Source organism: Acanthopagrus latus, chromosome 7 (assembly GCF_904848185.1).
Source record: "Acanthopagrus latus isolate v.2019 chromosome 7, fAcaLat1.1, whole genome shotgun sequence".
NCBI classification, from domain to species: domain Eukaryota; kingdom Metazoa; phylum Chordata; class Actinopteri; order Spariformes; family Sparidae; genus Acanthopagrus; species Acanthopagrus latus.
In genome coordinates, this window is record NC_051045.1 from 24,820,488 (window position 1) to 24,843,815 (window position 23,328).

Below are 23,328 nucleotides of genomic sequence, written 5' to 3' on the forward strand. Positions count from 1 at the left end.
AGCTCTGCTAACAAACATCAGACTGTTAGCATAACCTCAGTCCACCCTTCTCCCCATGGAAATCCACTGGCATTGATTATGAACCTCACACTGCAGCTCGGTCTAGTCTCACTAGCTTACCGCCGGCTATATGAAGCCCCCATCACTCTGACACTCCAATGCAGGCGATTTAGGAGTTAACCCTCGGAAATCTGAATAAACCAAGGACAGAGGGACAAAGACGGAGCAAGGATTAGACTGAAATCCAATTTCAAGTCAGTCTTTCCGGCAGCAGGGTGGCATTGTGAGCTCAGCGATTGTCCTTCAGTTTGGAGGACCTGGTTTTAAACTCCCGTGGTGGCTTATTACCGTGGTGTTTCTGCACCAAACTTGTCGGAGATCGCTTGTCAGTCAAACAGTGAAGGTGGCGTTATGATTTATTTTACCTTGGACTTCGGTGTTTGAAGTCTGCATTTCTTTATGTTGAGCTTGTTCCAAGAGGGAACCATTCCTTTCTTCTTCAAGCAACGCCAGATAGTAACTTATTAGGACAGGGCAGCATTCATGTAGTAGCTATAGGCTGATTTATAGATATGTTTGATTCTGATAAGGTGGCAACATGGTGGCATTATTCAGTACAATAATTTGCTCAGCATAACTTGATTTGACTAAAATATGTGAAAGAAATGTCAAATATCAAAATACATCAAAGATCAAAATGTATTTTAGTTAAATGTTTACTAATTGCAAAAAGTGTAGAAATAATAGTTTTAAAATGATGTCTAAGTTGTCTTTTTTGTGTAGCAGACTTATCTTTGGAAGTTAGCATGCTAACAAGCTAGCCCCTAGCCACTATGTGCTTCCTCAACAGGTGACAGTCCAATAGTTAACAACACCAAGTTATTCTGAGCTAAGTCATCTACTATAACCGCTAGCTGCACAGTTAACTGAGCTACTTAGTTAGCTACGGCTGGAGTTAGCGTTTACGCTGGTGATATGATGCCTTTCATTTGTTTTTTTCTTTCTTGGCCCGTCTTTTTGCTGGGAAGCTAGGTGTTTCATGCACAATAAAACCAAAACAAGCTAAAATAGGCTTTAAAATTCTCTCAGTTCTCAGTTTGTCACCTCAAGCAACCAATTTTTTGTCATTTAACGAGAAGTTTTTAAGAAGATAATTACACATATTGTTTAGATATTAACAACAAACAAATAATTAAATGTTGAAAAGATGTATGCTAAGCTAAGCTAACACCCCACTTGCAGTTGTGTCATATTCAGTGTGCACATGTTTGAGTTGCATTATTGAGTAGTAGAATGACCACAACAAAGTACAATATTTACCTGACATTACAGTCGTCAGCATCATGCAACATTGTTAAAATAAGTCCGGGGGGGTAAGAACCTGAAGGCGGATGCATACAATAGACCCCACAGGTTCTCAGCCAGCTGTTTGGGTGGATGTGAGTCGGTGAGCAGACGCTGTGGGCGTGTTGGGGGAGGGTTGAGTAGTCGGAGGTCTGATTGAGAACAGTGACAGCATTCGAGAGACAGGACAGGCGTAACATGTAATTATGGTTCGCTTTCCTTCAGCCAGTTAAGTGAAATTTAGTTCAGAAGTGATGTAAAGAGAACAAAGGAAAGACTCGTCCTAGTTGAAAGAGAATATCGGGGCTTTTTAGAGTTACTGAGCATCAACTTCTGTCAAGGTCTGCAATTATTGTTTGTTTAACTTTTAACTACTTTTCATCCTTTTGAGGCACTTTGCAGCTTTCAATGGAGCATTTTTATAGGCTAGCAAAGACCTTGTGTGTTAAGATTGACATTAAAAATCGGGAAGTGTTATATAATACAGCACTGATATGGTTGAAAGTAGAAAGTTGGACAAAACCAGGTAAAGTTACACTTTTTCTGAACACGTTGAAGGATGTATGCTTGCTTTATTTGTCCTTTTTCATCCTGGAAATGAGGCTTTGCTAAATTAAAAAGAAAAAAAAAACTATTGAACAACTTTTAATATAAGTTCTCTATATATTAAAGGTAAAGTAAATGCCTAAACCAACCTTTTGTTCTCGTACAACCTCCTCTTCCGTTGTTTTTTTTTCTGCTCGCCATGATAGCCTTGTTTTTAATCCATGTTTGAATGTGCATATATTCATTTTGCTTCCTCAACTCTGAAGAAGTAGGGGGAAAAAAAAACAAGTGTTATATAAAAACAGGCTTATCTTGGTCTGCCAGCTTAGTTCACTGTAAGCCTCCAAGCATGGAGAATAAGGAAGGAGTGGATCGCCAAGGATTCTCTCCTGCTCTCTCTCCGCTGTGTTTTCCAGCGTCCGCCCTGGCCTCGCTGACAGCTGGAGTAAAGTCTTAACGCGCGAGGCCGCAGTTACACTTGTCATTCGGACGCGATTTCTCGTGATTTGGCTGTGAACATTTGATGTCGTGCGTCTGTGTTGATGCACATGCGCTCTCAGGCTGTCGCCGTGTTATACGTATTCCCCGTTGAAGGTTTACTTTTGATCTGTGTTGCCACTCTCCCCGTATTTTACCCGGCAACAGTTGTGCCGCAGCACATTGTACCTAATCTGTAATTATTGACTCAGGTCATAGTAGCCGGATTTTCATCAATGTGCTTGTATGCTAATTAAGGAGAACACTTGAACACATGAATGAAAATAAAGAGAAAATAAAAAGTCTTGATAATGTCCTTGTTTGTCTTCTGGATGTGGCCTCACATTAGGGATATCAGAATTTCATCACATGATTCTTGTGGGAAAAAATAAATAAATAAAACAAATTTAAAATAATTTGATTTAGAATATCATTGCAATATCTACAGAAAAGCAAGGGAAAAAAAAAGTGACAATGCATTACTGCCTCCCATTATGATGAAGTATTAAAGCAGAAAAAGATGCTTTAGATATTTTATAATAATCAACAACAATCAAACCAGACCAAACCAAACGCTCTACTAACTGGTAAATGGAATTCCCAGAGTTCATTTGGAAACATTTGCATATCTTTGTCACAATTGTTTGATGACCACATTTCAGGAATCATAAAGAAATGTATGTATCCCAGCTGATTATTGAGATTGGAAACCAAATATTCCATTCCCTAACATTAGTATCTGCCCTGACCTGTGTCACATTTCTACCAAAATACTCCATGTACTATAGTGCTCCACTAGGATCTTTGGTATGTATGATAGTTTGGGGATACATTTAAGCTGTTGTTTTCTTTAGACTGCAGCTCAACAGGTTCATCAGATCGTTAGCAAAAGTGTTGCTTTTAATGAGTTATGAAGACATCATCAGATGTGCATTGAAATGGTATCATGAAAACAGACAATTATATTATTTTGTAAACCAGTGTGTGATGCAGCGGCTTTCAACCTTTGAGGTTAGTGTTAACAAACTTGTGATTGGTTCTATGTAGAGTGTGGTTTTGGACACTTTTCTTGGAGTTTAGAAAAAAAAAAAAAAGAAAACTAATCTGATAGCAACATGATTGGCCGATAGAGGAGTATCTTTTCGTCATTTTCATTTTGAAACATAAAAACACAACTTGAACGATCTTGTCCCAGGGAGGATTACGATATGTGATCAGACAAGCTTGTTAGTGCTCTCCTGTGGGAAAAAAAAAATAAAAAAATAACAACAAAAAAATAACTTGACAACAGTGTTTCCAAATTACCTTCATCTTCTAGTCTGGCATTTCTCTACAACACTTTCTAGCTAATTAGTGGTTGGCTTACACACAGATACAGCTACGTCTGCAATAAGCTGATACTGATTTATCTGTCTCGCTCTTGTTCTCTGGAATAAAAAAAAGTAATTGCTGAAAAACTTGAACCTCTTCTCGCCTGCTCCAGGTGCCTGTCCTGTGTGAATGGAAAGTTCCCCTGCCACTGGTGCAAATATCGCCACATGTGCACGCAGGACGCCAACGACTGCTCCTTCCAGGAGGGACGAGTCAACACCTCGGAGGTGAGTGTTCGAGCGTGCACACGAGCAGAACACACGGAGAGCGCAGCAAGCATCAGTGAGCACATGTATTTAAACATCCGCACACAAAGAGACGCCGACTCGGAAGCATACAACAGGAATGCATTTACAAGTATCAATTCATGTGCGCACACTCACACACAAGTATGTATTACTGGCATAGTAATGCCAAGGGTGCAGCTGGGACCTGTACACCATTTGAGTGTGGGTATGTGCTTGTATGAATGAATGGTGCTCTGAGTGGCCCAGCAGCAGCTGTTGTACTCCAAGCAGCGCTGGATTTATTCACTTATAAACAAGTCGGGGTGAATGAGTATGCAAATGGAGGCGCACGCTACCGTCCCAAATGTTATATTTGCATGAAAACCCTCATCTATCCACGAGCTGACTCGCTTTCACAGTCCCTCTGTCTTAATCTGTGCCTCTCACTGTCTCCCGCACAAACATGGAAATTCACTGTGACAAACACAAATAAACTTTTGTGCTTTCAGAAAGTTGCACTTGACACCAAGCCACCTTAACATCGGCTTTGTCTCTGTTTCAGGCAGAAGTTTGAAATCATTTGTATGCATGGCTGGCTAAGATGAAGGCTAATTCAGATAGTGTTCTTTATTTTCTCTTTACTTTTAGTCGTCTTTCCCCTCCTTTTTTTTTTCTCTTTCTGTCCTCTGACAGCATGTGTTAAAAAATATTAGTCATCTTGATATTAGTATTTGATCTTATCAGATTAAAGATGCAATGTGTTGGAACTGACACCTGTTGAATTTTTACTCAAATAGGGGGCAGCATATCAGCATAGCATAGCTTTGGTGTTGTTTACTCTCGGACTGTCACCTGTTGAGTTATGACGTAATAAAGAGCTAGGAATGTTGGTTGATTACACTGCTAGCAAAACTATTATTTCTTTACATTCTGTTGATGATTTTTGATATTTTTTTCAATATTTGAATCTAAAAATCTCAGCCACCCTTTTGTTATCTGTACTTTTTTTTTTTCTTAATTCTTTCACTCACTCCGTCTTTCTTGGCACCATCCATGTTTGTCTCTCTTTCTCTGTGTTTTTTTATGTATGCATGGCCACTCGCTTCACTCAATACATTTAGTGTGTCCACGTGCATGAGTGGCTACTCAATCAAAAGCGGTGAGGTCTGTGTGTTTTATAATGTCTGTTAAAGTGGTAAATCAGGCAGAAGGAAGTGTGCGTGTGTGTGTGTGTGTGTGTGTGTGTGTGTGCGTGCGTGCGTGCGTGGGTCGACGGAGCGAGGAGGGGGGGGTAACACTTGACTCCACACACCCTGTCATCACGTTACACCCTCCTGTAAACACACCAGGCTGACATCCATCCTCATCTCGTTCAGAGAGCCGCACCAATCTGCCCTTTTATTTTGTGTTATTTCCTGTTTGTTTTTCTTCTATCTCTCTGATGCACTCTGTCTTTTTGGTGCAGGCGTTGCCATGGTTACCAAGACACTTTGAATGTCAGGGGGGGTTTTGCTGAATTTTGATGGACTCGCACATGCACACACACACACACACACGTACACACACCAGTGGCATCGCCGCATCTTTACATGGATTATTGTTATTAGCACAGCAGACAGTGGAGTGACAGCTGTGGGCTTTTGTGACAGATGTTTTGATGCATCCTTGCGCACAGTCCCTGTCAGTGAATAGGTTAATGTTTCGAAGCGATGCGTACGCATACTTGAGCCAACAGTGGTGCTTTTGTCGTCACACATTTATCTCCTCTAGCCTTGATTTTGCTCCAATTTGCCAGTTCGTAGCGCCTGCTGAAAGCAATATTGCCCATCTCCACTGCCTGAAAAAAGTTTCCCCCTGTGTCATTAGCAGTAGGTTGCCAAAGTGATTGAATTCACACTACACTGGTTATCTTCCCAAAGGCATTTGTCATATTTCTTGAAGCCGACTTCACTTCATATCTGATCAAATTCACGGCGTCTGCGAATCCGTTCCACAGGTACATCACAAAAAAATAAACGCCTTTTTTTTTTTTCCCCCCTTCTGCAAACAAACAGCCTCTAATGTGTAATGTCTGCCCTCTTAAAGTAAATATAATTCTCCGTTGTCACTTCCAGGAGATGTAAACGTATATAAATCAGCTGTGTTCTGACAGCAGATATGCAGAGAGGCATATTAGGGGCGATCAGGCAGAAAATTGCCAGAGTCGGAGAAAACACTCGAGAAGGCCACGGACAGAAATGTGTATAAACACAAACAATGAGAGAAACAAACACCGGGACAAACAAATTTGCCGCGCTCCAATGAATCCCTGCGCCGGGGCGGCTGGAGCCGAGCGGGCCTGCACTGGGCCCGGGGTTCGGTTCAAATGACTCCAAATAGGGAAAAATAAGACAGTAACAAAAAGTCAACAGAAAACATTATTGAAAAAACAAACAAACACTTAAGTTTGCATTTATTTTCCTGTCGACAGGCTCGTCCGCTGCAAGACGCTCGCACGTTAATTAAGTCGTTCATTCATTTTGCATGGGGTGGCTTTTTTTTTGTTTTTCCTCTGGATACTTCATGTCCCACAAATGAATTAAAGCAGTGCGAGATTGACGGCAGAAACAAAATGGCTGCCGAGTAATAGCCCCAGATGGGAGCCTAGACAGGAAGTGACTTATTATATTTTGTCAGCTTGTAAAGCGCTACAGCTCCATACAGTAACAGTTTGGTCATCAGTCATGGCCCAAACGTCCCCTCATTGATGATATCTCTTTGCTTGTTGTTGAAAGTACGGCTGAGGAGAATCAAAGCCAAGTAAAGAACAGTAGTTACTAGATGTGATGACACTTTCTGTTAGGGCAGGCAATATTAACTACATATTAACCATTAACTAGTAGCTTATTAGCTTGCATATTCAGAGCACATTGACTATGTATTAGTCATTATAAAGCAATTATTCATGCCACCCCCCCCCCCAAAAGAAGACAAATGAAAATGTGCCACATTTACGGCTTTCATTGCCATAGTGATTATATGTGTGTACAAGTGCACCATGAGAATCACAAATCCTTCTAGAGGTGAAGTTCACGTGTTAGAATTTTACTGTTTTCTATGATGAGCTGATATTTACTGAACCATCTTTATTCATCATTTTTTTCCCCCCATGTTTCATCATCGACCGAACACAACATCCCACAGAAACCATCATGAAGTGCAGGATGTGTGAGGCAATTCACTGATGTCGCTGCAGCTGTGGTCTCGACTGGACTTGCAATAAATTCCAGTTGTCTTTGTGTGAGATCGAGACAAGAGCACGTAAAAATGCAGCCGATTCTGCGACGAGAGCAGGACCTTCAGGAAGCGGTCTTAAAACCAGTCGTGAGACCAAGACCAGTCTCGGGTGCTACGACAGCACTAGTAGGAAAGGCAGTTGTTGTACATTAATGATGATCTTACTGTGCATTATTTAGTCTGAGCCTTACAAGGTGGTAGCACCACAAGAGTAGTCATTCTCCCTACACATTATAACCCTTAAGAGATATGGCAAAAAAACAAAAAAAAAAAAAAACAAACAAAACGACAATTGTTAACCCCACTATAGAATGTGGAACTTAAGACCTAATAAGCATTACCCGGACAGTGTTAGTGTTTTGTTGTATAAGAATAAACTGCATTTATGGAGTTCAGTTAAAGGGGAATGTAAGCCCAAATAGAGCTGCAAAGAATATTAGGATTTCTTACTTACTATAAATAAACAGTAATTTGGAGGTTATTTAGGGAAAACCTGTTAGTCATGGGGGAAAAGGCATTAGTAATTGCTTTATATTGTCTAATAAATATCCAATATAAGGCAACAAGTTGATGGTTAACATGTGCGCCCTACTATAAAGTGCTAACTGAACCTGTTGTAAAAGTTTTATTTGTAGCTTCCGACGGAGTGCACAAGGAGAGCTTGCGGGTAGCGCAGCCATATCGAGCTCTGTCGTACAGCATATGTCGCATGTGCTTTGGAGCAGTGCAGTTAAAAGTAGTTGCGTCAAAAATAAATAGATAAATAAAACACCTCTTAATCACTGAGACAGAGATAGCACTGAGCTTGCACTGTGGAAGTGCTGATGGCTCTGGCACAAATATCGCAGCGCTGTCTGGCACAGTTTTTTTTTGCCACAACACGGAAATTTCATCCAGCGCACGAGCACACATCCCCGGTAGAGTACTGTGTAACATAACTGTCAGACTTTAATGTAGTCCCAGGTTACCATCAATGCTAATGTGTTTTCTAAGCCGAATGTCACATTTTTAAAGATTTCAAATTTCTTTGATATTTATGTGCATGGCAACCTCAGGGAAGCTTGTAATTATGAAAAAAATACAGACTATTGACGTGGTTAATGGTCAGGAAACACCCTGATACCGAACAGAAACCACTTCCAGCATCAGCACCTGATCATGTTTTTATATCAGTCCCAAAGACTGCTGAGGTGTCGGCTAGTGTTGATGTTAGACCCATCCCTAATTCTGTATTTGTTTATTCATGTTTTGGTAAAGTGTGGCTTCCAGTCAGTATTTATTTGGGGCTGATGTATTCATTAAGACGCTGCCTGAGTGAAGTCATCTGAATCTGTCAGGAGGAGTGCTCATTATGAGCCAGTTCTTGTTCTGCATCAGCTCTTCTGAAACCGTTTATTTAACTATCAAAGCACTGACCTTTTCAATATGTGAAACCTCAGCTCGCAAGCGCTGAGTGTTTTCAGTGCGATCTTTCTTTATTTATTTCTCGTTTTCCTTTTCTTCCCCCATTTCCTTCCTTTCTTTAACCTCCTTTTCCTCCTTCCCGGATTCCATATCTCATCCCCTTCTGTTTTGTTTTCTTCCCTTCCTCCTCTCTTCCCCCCCCTTCCTAGAGGCCTGACCTCCTTACACTCTGTGAAATACAGTAGGTCCATGATGCATCGCTGCTGCACGGGGGATTGAACCGGTGGCTTTGTAGCCTAGCCTCATTGATAATCATTAGCAGGCTGTGTTAGGCTCCAGAAGAACAGAAGGTGAATATAGATATGTGGATCAGCGTTAGCCTTCGCGCTGCTAATTAGAGAATGAATCACCATGATGGGTGAGTTGGTTAGATGCTCATCTGTGTCTGTCAAGTCGCCTCGCTGCTGCGGGAAATGCAAAAACGCATCCACGCAGGAATACATGAGTGCCCGCGCGCACATTGCATAAGCCACGAGCCAGCCGTTCTGCACGCGCTCTCTCAGCTGTCTGAGCAGCCGTCTCCATTCGGGTTTCCCTTTTTTTTGATCTCTAACCCTGTGAGCTCTCCATCCTCTTGTTCACCCGCTCCCTCGTTCCTCCAACAAGTCAATTAGCAGGAGCCAGACACCATCTCTTTTTGTCTCTCGGCTGAGGGTGTCAGAGTTACAGCTGTGTCTCCATTGTTGCCGGTTGCTGGAGCCCAGGCTGGTACGCGGCTCCGGGCCGCCCAGCTCGGAGGCTCTGGGGCTGGCACAGACCGAGCTTCCCTGCTCCCTCCGGGTCCCTCTGGCTGAGGGAAGCCGCCTGCCACTGACAGACTCAGCTGTGTTTGTGTGTGCGCATGTGTGTTAATTATTCAAAGTGTATTAAAGCTTAAAGATGCATCTCCAGATGCCGCTCTGATCGTTGGCGTGTTTAATGGAGAGAGACAGATGAGATGAGAAGCGAAAGGTGGAGTATCCACAGTGAAAAAGTGAGGGGAGGAGTGTGGCAGTGGCCTAGTTGTTAGAGAAGAGGCAGGCTTGCTAAAACAACTGGGGGCTTCATTTATGAAACTGTGTGCAGGCTGCACATAAATAATTAGGAAGAGATGCCTTCTGCAAAAAAAAAAAAAAAAGACAATTCATAAAATTATGAGAACACTATCATTCATGCAGGTTTTTCTTTTTTAACAAATTTGAGGCTGGTTTTAATTTTGTGCACAACACTCAGATCTGGCCCCTTCCATTTCACATGTACTTGGCTGCTTGAATGCATACAAAGCAAGATGCAATAACATTTCCATGTTTTTTTTTTAAATGTCTTCTTTCCCCTCAGAACAGAGATACAAGGGTTGGTGCTCAAAATCTCCTGTTAAAAGGGGCATCACTTGAAGTGGCATTTATGTAAACAGATATGTCCTCAGTTGTAGCGGTTTCTCTCGCGTCACTGTGGCAATCCTGGTATTATCACAATGCTATTTGCCATTCATCTGATGGAGATAGACACAAAGTGCACGCTATCAACTCAGCAATCCAATAATGAAGAACACTGCTTCATTAGCTGGACAAGATTAGAAACCGAATGTGCACCAACTTTGCTTATGGATTGTATGGTGACATTTTGGTCACATGTCATTAAAGAGTGGGAACACAGCATTTAAATATGTCAGAATGCAGGATGGATAGCTTCCCTGCCAGTCAGAGCTGGTATTGGTGGAGTGATACCTGATGCAGCAATTTTGCTGCTAAACTTTAAATAAAATTTGGGCTGTAATGCACCAATCAGCAATAACAATGTGATTTAAAAGAAAATGACCATAATACATTGAAAGGACTTTGCCCTACCCCTCTTTCCCAACATGAGTCAGGACACCCTAACCATGACAAAGGTCAGAGGTCATGATCAGATGCCTCTTAGTTTAATTGCATTGGCAGGTCGGGCTGGTGCTCATGGCCAATTTTGTCAACAAGCTTTTCTGTAATAACGAATGATTCAATGTGTTGTATTTAGTTGCCATACTTTTTTAAAGCCTTTGAAGAGAGAGAGAGAGAGAGACAGAGAGAGAGAGAGAGAGAGAGAGACAGAGAGAGAGAGAGAGAGAGAGAGTGAGAAAGAGAGGGTAAAGCAAGGAGAGTTAAGCAGAGGAGAAAGACATCAGAGCTGGAGGGAGCGACATCAACAGCAGACCGAACAGAAGGAGAGGAAGGAGCGAGCAAGTTGATGAAAGGAGGAGAAGGATGGAGGCGTGGGAGGAGGATGTGAGAGATGTTTAACCATTCAGGACATGAAAGGATACTTGAGGGTCGTGACACCACCCGTGCCTCGCGTCTCCTTCGCACCTGCTTAATAATTCCATGTCATTTAGTTAATGCTATCTGCCCTACTTTTTTTTTTTTATTTTTTATTTTTTTCTTTTCTGTTTCCTGGAAGCTATTTAATTGCGTCGCATGTTTGTCTTTAGGATTACAGAACTTACTCTTGTCTGCGGAACATAAATAGGAAATACTAAATGTCACTGATGATTAAGTCGTAGAGTATTCAGAGCTACTTTCACATCATTGTTCATTACCTTCTCCCTGGCTTCTATTCATGGCTCCTCTTGTACACACAGCACTGCAGAGTTGATATTTATTTATGTTTTTGTAATAAACTCCTCCTGGTGAGGTTTGAACAGTGAATCATGACTTGTATCACTCATGTGATTTTCAGTCCAAATGACAATTTCCTGCGTTTGTTTCCCGTCCGAGCCTGCTTCTCCTTCCCGCTAAAGGCTTAATAAACGTCACTCCTCCGCTGTTGCTCAGAAGGCGCATGAGTAATCATGTGCGGGAAATTAGTTTTGGAAGAGTTTTGATGGTGCCCGCTGTCTCAGAGGATACATTTAATGGCCATCAGACTGTTGAATGGTGTGCTGAGGAGGAGGGTATTAACCATGGTATCAATTCTCTTCAGCCTATTGTTGTTTGCTAATAAGATGTATCAACCATATGCAAAGCAACGACTAAATTAGATTATTTTTTGAATTATTCTTAAAAGGTCTTCATTCAAGATGCAAAAAGGTTGTTAGGGTTGACGACAGGGCATGAACAGCTTCTATGGAGAAAGCGTTATATGCCAATTCAGGTAACATATCATCTGATAGGTCTTTTACTGCCTAAACCAAACCAAAAACAGGAGGCTGGATGCAAACCCAAGTTAGATTAATTAAGAATGAATTATCTGGCTTGTTCAGCCTACAGAAACTCCTGGCTTCTGATGAAGCTGTAATACAGCCACGGCATTGTTTTTATTCAAACATTTATGTAAGAGTCAGAATCTCAGTTCATAACAGTGTCAGCTCTTTCTCTGTTTTATCTTTACCGCATCACCCGCCTTGCTCCATATCCCCCATAGTACCAGGGCTGCGAGGAGTGGGTGGACACTCCAAAAGGCTTCTAACACAGTTCAAAGTGTCTTTTATTGAACAGAAGAGCTCCTAGCTTGGTGCGACGGGGTGCGTGCCCTGCTTCCACCTGAGACTACAACTGAGGAACTCGGGTCATTTGAGCAAAACAGATGAAAAGTTTCCCCGTTGAAGTGAAGCGCAGGGGGGTGAGTCACGAATGTGGAATACAAGATGAAACAGGTCTCGCAAAAGAGAAGTGGTAGCTTTCAAAAGTTCTCGGCCCCGGTGAATTTGCATACAAGATACTGTGAAATCTTTGGTTGTGAAGTCGGCTGTGTTGTGTGTTGCGTAAACTTTCTGACCCAGGATCCCTGGGACTGAGAAGCTCACTGGCTTTCCCCGAGAATAACGCAGGAAAAGAACCCAAATGCATGAAAGCAGTCGATGGGGGAGGTCGGTGCATTTTTCACGGGCTTTTGTACTGACCTTGAAAGGTTGGCTGATACTTAGTTGGGTCACAGAAATCTCTTATTATTCACTGGGTCATGGTCTAAAACGGGTTGCGAGTCTGTTCTTGGTCGGTTCCCACATGACCAGGAGCACCGTGTCATTTTCATCTAACAAGAGGAAACACAATTCATCAAATTTGATCCTGCGGGCTGAAAAAAAAAAAAAAAAAAAACAGGGCTGTAGTTAGCAAGGCCATCCTGAATAGCTCCTCGTTATCTATCATGTATCTACCGTGTCATCCTCAGAAATGCACACACACACGCACACTCACAAATAGGTTGTGTATTTCTAGAGGCCCCCCATCGATCCACTAGCTGATGCTTATCGGCTACATCCTCCTCTTTGACCATCCAGACCCGATAGCATCCAGATAGACACAGAATCAGGCTTGGTCATCAGAGATACCGCACAGGGCAATGCCATTCTAATGGAGACGTTTGTGATGAAGAGCTCTGTAGAGTCGATAGAGTAGAGGGTCTTTTCCCAGCGGACACAGTATCTTTCCTGTAGTTTGATAGCTTCCTACAAAGTTGGACTGTTGGAAAAATGCAGACACGCCTCAAATAGCATTATATTTTCTATTATAATGATTAATTTCCCCCGTTGAAGCTGGCAGACAGTTGGATTTTGTCAATCCCTGATCGATCAGTACTTGAGATCTCACCACGTTTTGGCATTCAGTAGCTTATAAATTAATTACAGGAAGTATGTTGAAGATACAAACTGTTCAAATGCTCAGTTTTCAGTGACTTACTGTATATGTTGTGAGAAATGATACATGGAGGAGGTGTGAAGTGACAAAAACAAACAAATAACCCTAGCCAAGAAAGGTCTCTTGCTTTAAAGTGGCAATTATTGAATTTATTTCAAAAATGATTATAAACTATGTGGCAGGAAAAGAAAAAAAGAAAAAAATAAAGAAAAGTGTGTCTCTGCAGCTTCCCTTTGGGCTTAAGGGGCTTTATTTCAAGTTTCAACTCTTTGATACTCTGTTTAGCCCATCAAGCAACTGCTTCATGCAAAGAAAACCTTCTCAGCGTGGCTTTAAGTTGATTGGTCGAAAGACTCAACCCAAGGCATCAGGGGTTTGCTGGTGGATGGCTAACAATTAGCCTAGAAGTTAATAATATTAGATGACACTCAGTGTTGACTTTATGAGTATGGATGAATTTTACATCTCAGAGAAGGCCCTGCAGTTCAAGGCTGGAATACAAAGCTGCTCAAATGCATCTGAATCTCTGTGAAGTGAACTTTGTGCTAGCTCTTGTGAAGCGTTAACTAGCACAGCACACTAAGCAACTAGCTGGTGGAGGGTTAGGGTTAGGGCTTGGTGGAAATCAAAACCAGAACAAAAAGGTGGTAAATATCCAACATACATTGGCCAGACATATGACTCCAAATTAATGTAACTGCTTGATGTATAAATGAGCAACTGTTTCCCAAGTAGTAGTCCAACCTATGTCAGTTTAAAAGCTGATGATATGTTCTGCTTGCCCCAGTGGTCCAAACAAATCTATTATTGGAGGTTAAAAGTCAAAAACCAACCTTGGAAAAACAGTGCAGGATTTCTTTATTCTCACTCTCCAAATAGAGTAGTGCTTAGCAGCAATTTGCTCAGTGCTGCCACTGTGGTCATGAGCTGCATTACAGTAGTATGACTGAATAAAATGGCAGTCTTCTTTTATTTATCTTACATGACCCTTAATGGCCTGAACATATCAATAAGCCTACAAGGCAGTTACACTAAAACCATCTGCACTGCTCTGCCTCATTCTGTAAACACCACCCTCATGGCGCTTCACGCAGGGTTTAAAACAAAGACATGATAAAGAAACTCTGAAAGATTTGTCTAGTTTACAGAAGCGTGTGCTCAACACTTATCCCTGGCATGTAATTACTAGGAAGAAATCCTCCATTGCAAAGTAAAGAGTGCATTTTATGTCCATGGTTTGTTTCACTAATGATTACAGTGATTGGTGATGAGCACAATATCTGAAAGACCACTACCTATAAAAACTTGAGTGTTTTCTTAACGAGTCCTATCTGGGAGGTGCAGTGGAAAGTACACATCTAGACAGGAAAGTTTGGTTCAGTTAGCCTTGGTCATTGGGCTGAAAAAGGCCAAGAGGGCTGACGTTGCTGACAAAGGAGGAACAGTAAAGCACATACTCGCGTACACCGTAAACCAGTCAACAGGCCGCACACAATCCACATATCAAACATTATTATTCTGCAGCGGAAGGGCCCACATGAGTATCGTAGCACAGCCCGGCTGCCGCGCTGATAGACATCGGTTTATGTCTGGCCTTTGTTTGACCTCCCCTCTCGGGTTTTTACATAAAGAGATCCGCGGCATTCAGCGCATCGACAGCCACCCGGGAGGGCGTCTTATTGTATGGTGCGCTCTCCAAGTACGGCAGAAATAGCTGCATGTCATGAACGATAGGTCGATAAAGCTTTCTCCGTTTGGACTTGTGTTGTGCGTTGTTTTTTGTTACGGGGTTGTAAGAGACAGACGATGAGAGGTGAAGAGGAAAAGCTGCTGATGAAACGTGAGAGCGAAAGACTGAAAAGGAAGGTTGTGGCAAAATAGGGAAACACTGAGGAGATCTATAGAGATACAGCCTCATGACCTGTCTGCATGCTGATTAAATGGAGAGATCCACAGTGTTGAGATTACTATCATGCCCCATTGCACGGTTTTGTGGTATTCTCCAGTGTGTGAGAGTGTGTGTTTGTGTTACTTTCTGTTAAATGTATCCTCTAAGGGGATAAATGTATTAGTGTCTAAAACTGAGACATTTCTCAACAGATGACTCTTACTCCTTCTCTCCTGGGAGATGTGGTCATCATATCAGGTCCTTTTTTCTGTCTTTCTTTCTTGCTTTCTGTGTGTGTGTGTGTGTGTGTGCGTGCGTGTGTGTGTGTGTCTGTGTGTAACAGCGCTGGTCGATGGGGTCTTGCCCCCTCCTTTCTGAAATGGTTCATTGGACTGTAACGCTAATCCGCGGGGACGCTCTACACTGCGGTGACCCCCATGACACTCACACACATAGACAAACACACACAGACTCCCTCATCCATCATACTCGGTGCTTGTCAGTGCCTCATGGAGGTGGCCTCATGGGTGAGAGCCGGCAGCCAATCGGAGGCCTGGCCTCGTCTCTGACATCACCGTAAATGCGATGCCTCCATCCCGATAGAACGTAATTAGAAGTGAGAGTAAGAAGGTAAATAGATAATATGATGACTGTGTCAGAGCTGGATATACATTAAGTAAATGTCAAGTTTTTTTTGTTTTGTTTTGTTTTTTTTTTCCGCCTCCATACATGCTGTAAGTTTATTATGCGTTTCTCCTTCTCTCACTCACTGCGTTCTGTTTTTTTTATGGCCCGCTCAAAGTCCTCTAACAAACCAGCAAACAGTGAAGGATCGGTAGGAAAAGGAGGCTTCGGAGGAGAGGAAGAGTCAATATGAAAATGCAGCAGAGCGTCCCAGCCAGCAGGAGTTCATGGCTGCAGGCTGCATCGCAGTTAAATAAACAGCAGAGCAGGTAGAAAAGCCGAGGGGTGGGGGGGATCACATAAGAGAGGTTAGGAAGATGCATAGAGAGAGAGAGAGCTGGGAAAGCAAACTGAAGAATGGACAAGAGAGACTGGAACAGAGAGGTGTGGTTGGGATGGATAAGAAAGCGCTCCACCGAACAGAATCTGTGGCTGAGCTATAGGAAATGAACACGAGCTAGGATCCATCTAAACCCTGGTGCTTTTCATTATACAGCCGTTCACAAGTTGGCACCACCCCGAGCTCACCGTCCAGGATCCAAGCCCAAAGTCCGAACCTTGCACTTCTCTGAAGTCATGAAAAAAACTTTGAATTGCATTTCCTGCTGCTTTTATACTTGGAACTATGAATAGGTTGCTGATTTGAGCCATTAAATGACCTGTATGTAATTTTCTGCCACTAAGAGTCTGAATCAATGAAACAACAACTGAATCAAAAGATGTTGTTTTGATGGTGCCGTGAAGTGCCGTTGGCTCATCGGAGCTGTTGTCATATTTGTTAAACATTGCAGATCAAACGCTATCTGATGTCACCCGGCAAACACATTCCCGGACAAAATCGCGTAATAAAGCTGCAAAAACTGCTATGTGCAGTTTAGTTCACTGACTGCTTTTCTCACGCTGAAGTTACAGCGACAGGCGAACAAATGAAACACACTGTTACCTTGAATGAAACTGCAGATTTGTGGAGACGTTTGAGATAATGTAAGCGCACAATACAACAAAATGTCATCAAAACAGGCTGGTGTAGACATTTTAATGTGTGAGTGTTATATGTTATATCTTTGAAGGTTTATCACTGTGTAGTCTGTTCATCGTTTCCTATGCTGAGAGATTCCATCACTCTTCCAGTGCATTTAACTATGGACATCAGTAAGCAAACACACCTTCACTAATACCACAGTGGCATTTAGAACTTCCTTCAGTTCAGTGCAGTTCTAGGGCTAATGATGGCTCTGTTCTACTTAAAGGGCAACTCCACCAATTTCGCACATTAAAGTGTGTTTACAGGTCTTAGGAAGTACAACTGCATGTGTGAAATAAATAGTAGCTTTAGTAAAGCTTTTTGTGTGGCTCCAGAGGAAGATGCATGTAATCCTGATAAATTGATCCTGATGTCCCTCAGTGGGTAAGTTGCATTGTGGGTAATGCCAGGTTTTGAAAAGTACTCCAGTGGTCTAGTGGTGACAGTTTAAAAGCAAATTATCAAAATCGATAGCAGAGTTTTCACCTTAATTTTATTCTAAGCGTTTTTCTTCCTTTGTAAAACGTGGTTCCTACATTACCCATAATGCAATTTAGGAGGCAATTCATCAGATGACACACAGCTTCCTCTGGAGTGAAAAAAGAATATGCGTTGTAGTATTCTCCAAGACCTGTAAACATGCTTTTGATGTGTAAAACTGGCCCAGTTACCCTTTAAATATCCCAAGTGTCTTATTCACACACTGCTGTGTGCGGCTGTCATGCAAGTTGCCGACCATCACACATCAGCAGCAGTTTAGGGTTCAGTATCTTTCCAAAGACCATTCAACATAGCAGACCAGAGGAATCGAACCAGCGACCTTCCGAAAACAAGGCGCTGGCTCGACCCCCTGAGCCGCAGCCGGCCATTTCTATAACTGGCATTCGTCTAGTGTGATCAAAATGAAAGGTCGAAAAATTGTGTGGTGCTGATTGTCGATTTATACTACAAAGTCACACGCTTTCCACCTAAGATGGCCGCCATATAAATAAACACATCTGAAATATATCAGACACTTCCCGAAAATGTAGGAGGTACAAGTGTGTAGGTGTGCAGATGGCAGATGGTAGAAGCAGTCGATGGAGGGCTGATAGAGATTTTTCCCTGGTACTATGGAAGACTAATTTTTCTTTTTTTTTTTTTACCTTCCCTCCTTTGATCTCAGCGTCTGTGTATTTGGCCCCAAGGCTACTGTAAAACACTCCACAGGCCTAAGACTGCAGTAGCTTACTGCAGAGCCACAGGGCAAGATTTAGCCTTTGATCGGCGTGCGTGTAGTAGTTAGTGTAAGCAATGTGCACGGGGACAGACGTGTACGTGATCCGTCTGTGTGCATTTTGGGTTTATCTATCTAGATGTAACATTGTGTGTGTGTGTGTGTGTGTGTGTGTGTGTGTACCTGTCTGACTTTCCCCTCCTTTAAATAGTTTGGGGAGATATATTTATATATTTATATTTCTATATATATATATAAACACACGGTGTGAAGGAGTCCCATGTTGCGTCGCTCCACCCCTGCCTCGCTCAGTTGGGAACTTGACCTCCTCGGCTCTCATCCCCCCACTTTAATAAACGAGCGTGTGGCTCCCAGGACCTCGCCTCGCCTCCTCATCTCCTCCCCTCCTTCCCCTTCTCGCTTCACCTCTCCTCACCCGTTCTCATCCCGGTGGTTTATCTCTGCTCATCCTCTGCATCGCCATTCATCCCCGACTCACGCTGCAGTAAATTTATGTCTCAACGAGGCGTTTCTGTGCGCTGGTAGTTACTGGGGAGGTTCCAGTGGTCCGTACCCCCCTCCCCCTTAGCATAGAGCCCAATAAATCAGAGGGAAGTTGTTTCTGGTATTAAGCACTGCGGCTCGGTTAACTCCTCTGCCGTGATGAAATGAAGGCTGGAAAACAAGGCGACAATGAGAGGGGAGAAAAGAGAATAAAGACGCGGAGAAAAGATCAAGTGTGAGTGAGAGGGAGAAAGAGAAAGAGAAGGAGGCGGAGTGAAAGCGAGGGATTAGAGGAATCCCCCAGGTAAAGAGATCGTTGTGTCTCATTGTGTAGAGCCGCTCCACTATCTGATGCAGACTCAGCTCAGACACCTGTCACCACTCCTAATGAAACATCTCCCACAATCCTCTGCTCGCAAATCTTTTGTTCACTCCCTCCCTCCTGTGTGTGTATGTGTGTGTGTGTGTGTGTGTGTTACCCTCTATTTTCTCTCTATGTTTTAGCGTGATTGTGAGTCTCTGTCGCTGGGTTCTATGCGGGGAATGCCTTTTGTGTGCGTGTTCAAGCGTACGCACGTTGTGCATATTACCGCGCTCCTCAGAGGAATGCGACGCTGTGCTTTTTTATCCTGACTCTGATGCATCAGTAATGAGGAACAGACCTTAGGAGAATATATGTGTGTTTGTGTGTGTGTGTGTGTGCGCGAGTGTGTGTTTGTAGCGGAGAGCTACAGATGTGAAGTGGTCTCAGTGTGTGTGTGTGTGGCAGCCAGGCAGGATTTCCGTGCCACGATTTGGAGCAGATGCTTGATCCCGGTCCCTCCAACATTAACAGTGACTGCTCCCAGACACTCTTCTGTCCAGTCACAAACACACACACACACAGACTTTTCCCCCTTTTTTTTTCCTTCCTGGGCTACTTTAGTCCTGTTTTCCATTTTATTAGAGGCTAGAAGCAGTTCATTAGCGGTCTGTCGCCATCTGTGAATACTTTAAACTTTGACTGTCAGCCTCACTAATTGACAATCTGCTTCACCGGGCTCACTGGCATTGATCTGATCTCTCCTCTGTGTCTCTTTCCTCATTCCTTTCCTCCTCCTCCAACTTCCCTCTCACTGCATTGCCGACACGTTCACATCATGTGTGATCCTCCGTCAATATGAGCCTGCTGACTGGGAGGAAAAAACCTGTTCGCCTCAGCCTCCCGCTGATAGTTTCGAGTAGGAGCTTTCACACCGCCCAACTGCGGTCTTAAAGTGGACCAGGGCAGGTGGTGAACATACTGGAAAAGTTACTGTCTGTAGAATTGTGTGTTGTAGCGACACATTTAGTCTGCTTGTATTCTGGCCACTTGGGGGCAACGGAACAGACTGAAATACACAAACATATTTGCAGATAATTATCGCCTTCCTTCATTTGGGATCTAGCTAGCCTGAGGATGTTTTATCAGAGGAGCCACTGCAGCTAGAGTTGAAGTCGAGTGGAATTTCCCCGAACGATAAAGCTCAAAAGCTGTAAAGACTGTCTGTAAAGCCAGTTCGATGACTTATCTGCGTGGCTTTGTGAAGTTTCATATCATGCATCATCGTCGTTAGAGCCATTGTTGAGCTGAAAAATATGAGTAAGTGCTGAAGTAAATGACAAAACATGATTTTCAAATTTTCTTTGATCAAAGCTTTTCAGCCACTCTTGAAGAAAATACTCTTCTTTTTTTTTGGGTTACTTAAGTTATTTTTTGAGTGGTTAGTTGATGCAAACAGTTGAGAAACTTTTCAGTAGAAAACCTGCCTATAGAGCTAAATACTATGTGTGGAAATTAAATCTCTTTTTGTAGAAACAGTTTAAAACAAAGTTTGAAGTCTAAATTAACTCCTGAGCAGTAATGTAAGTTGTAAATGTAAGTTTCCGAGTTGTTCTTGAGTTTTTTTTGTAGTAATTTCATCTTACCAGATTTTTTTTTTTTTTTTTGCTTCTGTGAACCATACCAAGTGGTTTTGCTGCCAAGACTTAACCAAACTTCGACCAGTTCACACATTGATAAAACTCCAATAGTCATGCTGTGTCAAAGTCCAAGTGAGGCTAACTGGACACTGTATATGTATTATTCCTAACTTGTTAGTGTAGCCCTTAATGTGCAAAACTTACTTTCGAGGGGAAAACAGATCATTGTCATAGTTGGAAGTTAGAGGCCACTGATCAAGCTGCTGTAAATACAGGGTTGAAGTGAGAGCATTTTGATTCTCAATAATCAATAAGATAAACGTTATCAAACAAAGAGACGGAATAAAAGCCTCAGGCCCAGTATTTGAATGTCTCTGTCAAAGCCACAAAAACTTGAGTCTTTGGTTCTTCTGCAAATATGTTAAATTATAGAGGAAAAAAAAAAAAAATGCTATTTAGAATGCTCCCTACGTCATATATTCTCTAAATCTTCTCCACCATTCACCTCCCCATATGGCGTCCATGCTGTCTGGCTGTCGGAGTGTGCTATATCGCCATGAAGGGAGCAGAGGTGTTCCCGCGGCGCCATTATGTCCAAACACCTCTCTCCCCCTCCGTGTCTTCTTCACCATCCCCAGGCCGATCTGCGAGTCATTACCGCCGCTCCATTAGACAGCACCACTGCACAGAGCAAACTCATATTGAGATCACTCTGCTGAGTACGAGGCTGCTGCCGCGGTTAGAACTTTAGGTATTCACCACTGATTGAATAGAATGCAGTTACCGCTGATTTATCATCGCGGTTATAAATGTCCGCCGTCCTAATCGGAAAATTATAGTTTGCGTAATGGCACTTAAAGCAGGAATACGACTTCGTTTACAAATTCCAGTTTTGTATTTGTGTGGCCTCTGTGATTGTTTACCGCATCTCCGGATGAATACCAAACAGGCTTTAGTGGATAAAACGCAGTTGAGCGGTAATTACAGCCTTTATGATATTGCAAAGGCTCTTTTCATCTGCTTGCACTGCAGGACGTGTCTTAACAAGTTGGAGCCTTTTAGTCTGTTTTAATAGAAATGAGCATTTTTAACAACCGATAACAAAAGCCCATGGAACAATGACTAGACAGGCAAATGACACCTTCATTGTCAATAAAGACACTTAAATAATAAGTACTTAATGAAAGTCTAAGATGCTGAAACTTCTCTTCAAATGTCTTTTTAAATGGATAGTTGTGAAACTTTTCAGCGCAAGTACTGATAGAAAACATGTCTATACAGCTAAATGCTGTCGCGTCAGTGTGTTGAAATTACATCTCTTCTCTCAGAACCAGTTAAAAACACAGTTTGATGTCAAAATTAACTCCTGAGCGGCGATGCAGCATGGATTCCGGCCGACAGCAGAATAATGTCTTTTGATTTACTCAAGCCCGATAAAAAACGCTCCAAGATTTCAATTATTTTTCCTTCAATTAATGTGGTGCAGAGCTGCTGTTCTGGACAATTTTTCTTTTTTTTTCTTTTTTTTTTTTTTCTTTTTATTGATCGAAGAGCAGCAAGAAACCGCTGAATGGAAGCGCTGACCCCCTCAGTCATCCTCCTCTGTGATCCAAAGCCCGTAGCTGTTACAATGCAGCGCAGCAGAATTAACGGCGTCCGTGTTCCAAAGAGACGAAGCCTCGGGGTCTCATTTTTGTCCACGCTGGAAGAATTAGAAAAGCCTTTGGTGCATTCATTTAGGCCAAAAAAAAAACAAAAAAAAAACATACCTAATATCCGTAACAGCCTCATTAATACTGGGAAAGGTTTGATTCCAAAATTGTGTGTACTCATTTTGACTAACTAACTGCCGCATGCAGTATTAGGTGGTTCATATATAGGACACAGATCCTGAGGAGTGTTGATAATTTGTGAGCGGAGTTTTTTATGCTGCCTGATTCTCCAAACTTTTCCACTGTGGGAACAATGGACGCTGGCATGCATGTCAAATGATGCGGCTGAACGCTCTTTGGAGGAAAATTACGATGATTTATCGGTCATTATCGACACAAGATAGTTCTGTAAATGTCGTGGTGCCGTTTCGGAGATGATTATTACTTGTCGATGAGAATAAATAGCCCTGATTTGTGATTTTTCTGTCAGTTTTAGTTTTTTGTCACATCTCTCCAGCAGCGCATCCGGAACAAATCCGTCCATCCAGAATCTGCATCCCGCTGAGACGGACCGCTTTGTTTTCCGGTCACGTCTCAGTTCCTTTATTCATACGTTTCTCTCACGTTCCAGGAGTGTCCTCAGATCTTGCCCTCCACCCAGATCTATATCCCCGCTGGAGTCATGAGGCCGATCACCCTGCTGGCCCAGAACCTTCCCCAGCCGCAGTCCGGACAGAAGAACTATGAGTGCATCTTCCACATCCAGGGCAACACGCACAACGTCCCGGCTCTGAGGTTCAACAGCACCAGCATACAGTGTCAGAAGACCACGGTGAGACACGACACATTATTACAGTGGTTTACAGAGGTGAAATCCACTGCAATGCCTGTTGACCTGATAAATGTGACTGATGTGTTTGATAAGGAGGTTTGTTATACCCCTTTCACACCGAATCAACATTCATACCAGGTCAAATGACTCTGTAATCTCTGGTAATCATATTTATTAGCTCCAGCTCCGACTGGGTGGACACGCTAATTTTTGCCCCTTTTCTGGTTTAATGTTATGATGTGCATTGATGTTCCAGACATTGATGCGAGGATAGTTTTCCATAATATGATATT

General features: G+C 42.6%; 1 protein-coding gene across 8 annotated transcripts in view; it reads left to right on the forward strand.

Annotated features, from left to right (window-relative positions):
* Positions 1-23,328, forward strand: part of LOC119022961 (plexin-A1-like) — a 294,058-nt gene that overhangs the window by 175,247 nt on the left and 95,483 nt on the right. For all 8 annotated transcript variants that reach the window (XM_037104478.1, XM_037104481.1, XM_037104484.1 and 5 more), the window contains 2 exons: positions 3,851-3,965; positions 22,835-23,035. In XM_037104478.1, coding sequence (XP_036960373.1) covers positions 3,851-3,965; positions 22,835-23,035 — 316 coding nt within the window. The remainder of the gene's footprint in view (positions 1-3,850; positions 3,966-22,834; positions 23,036-23,328) is intronic.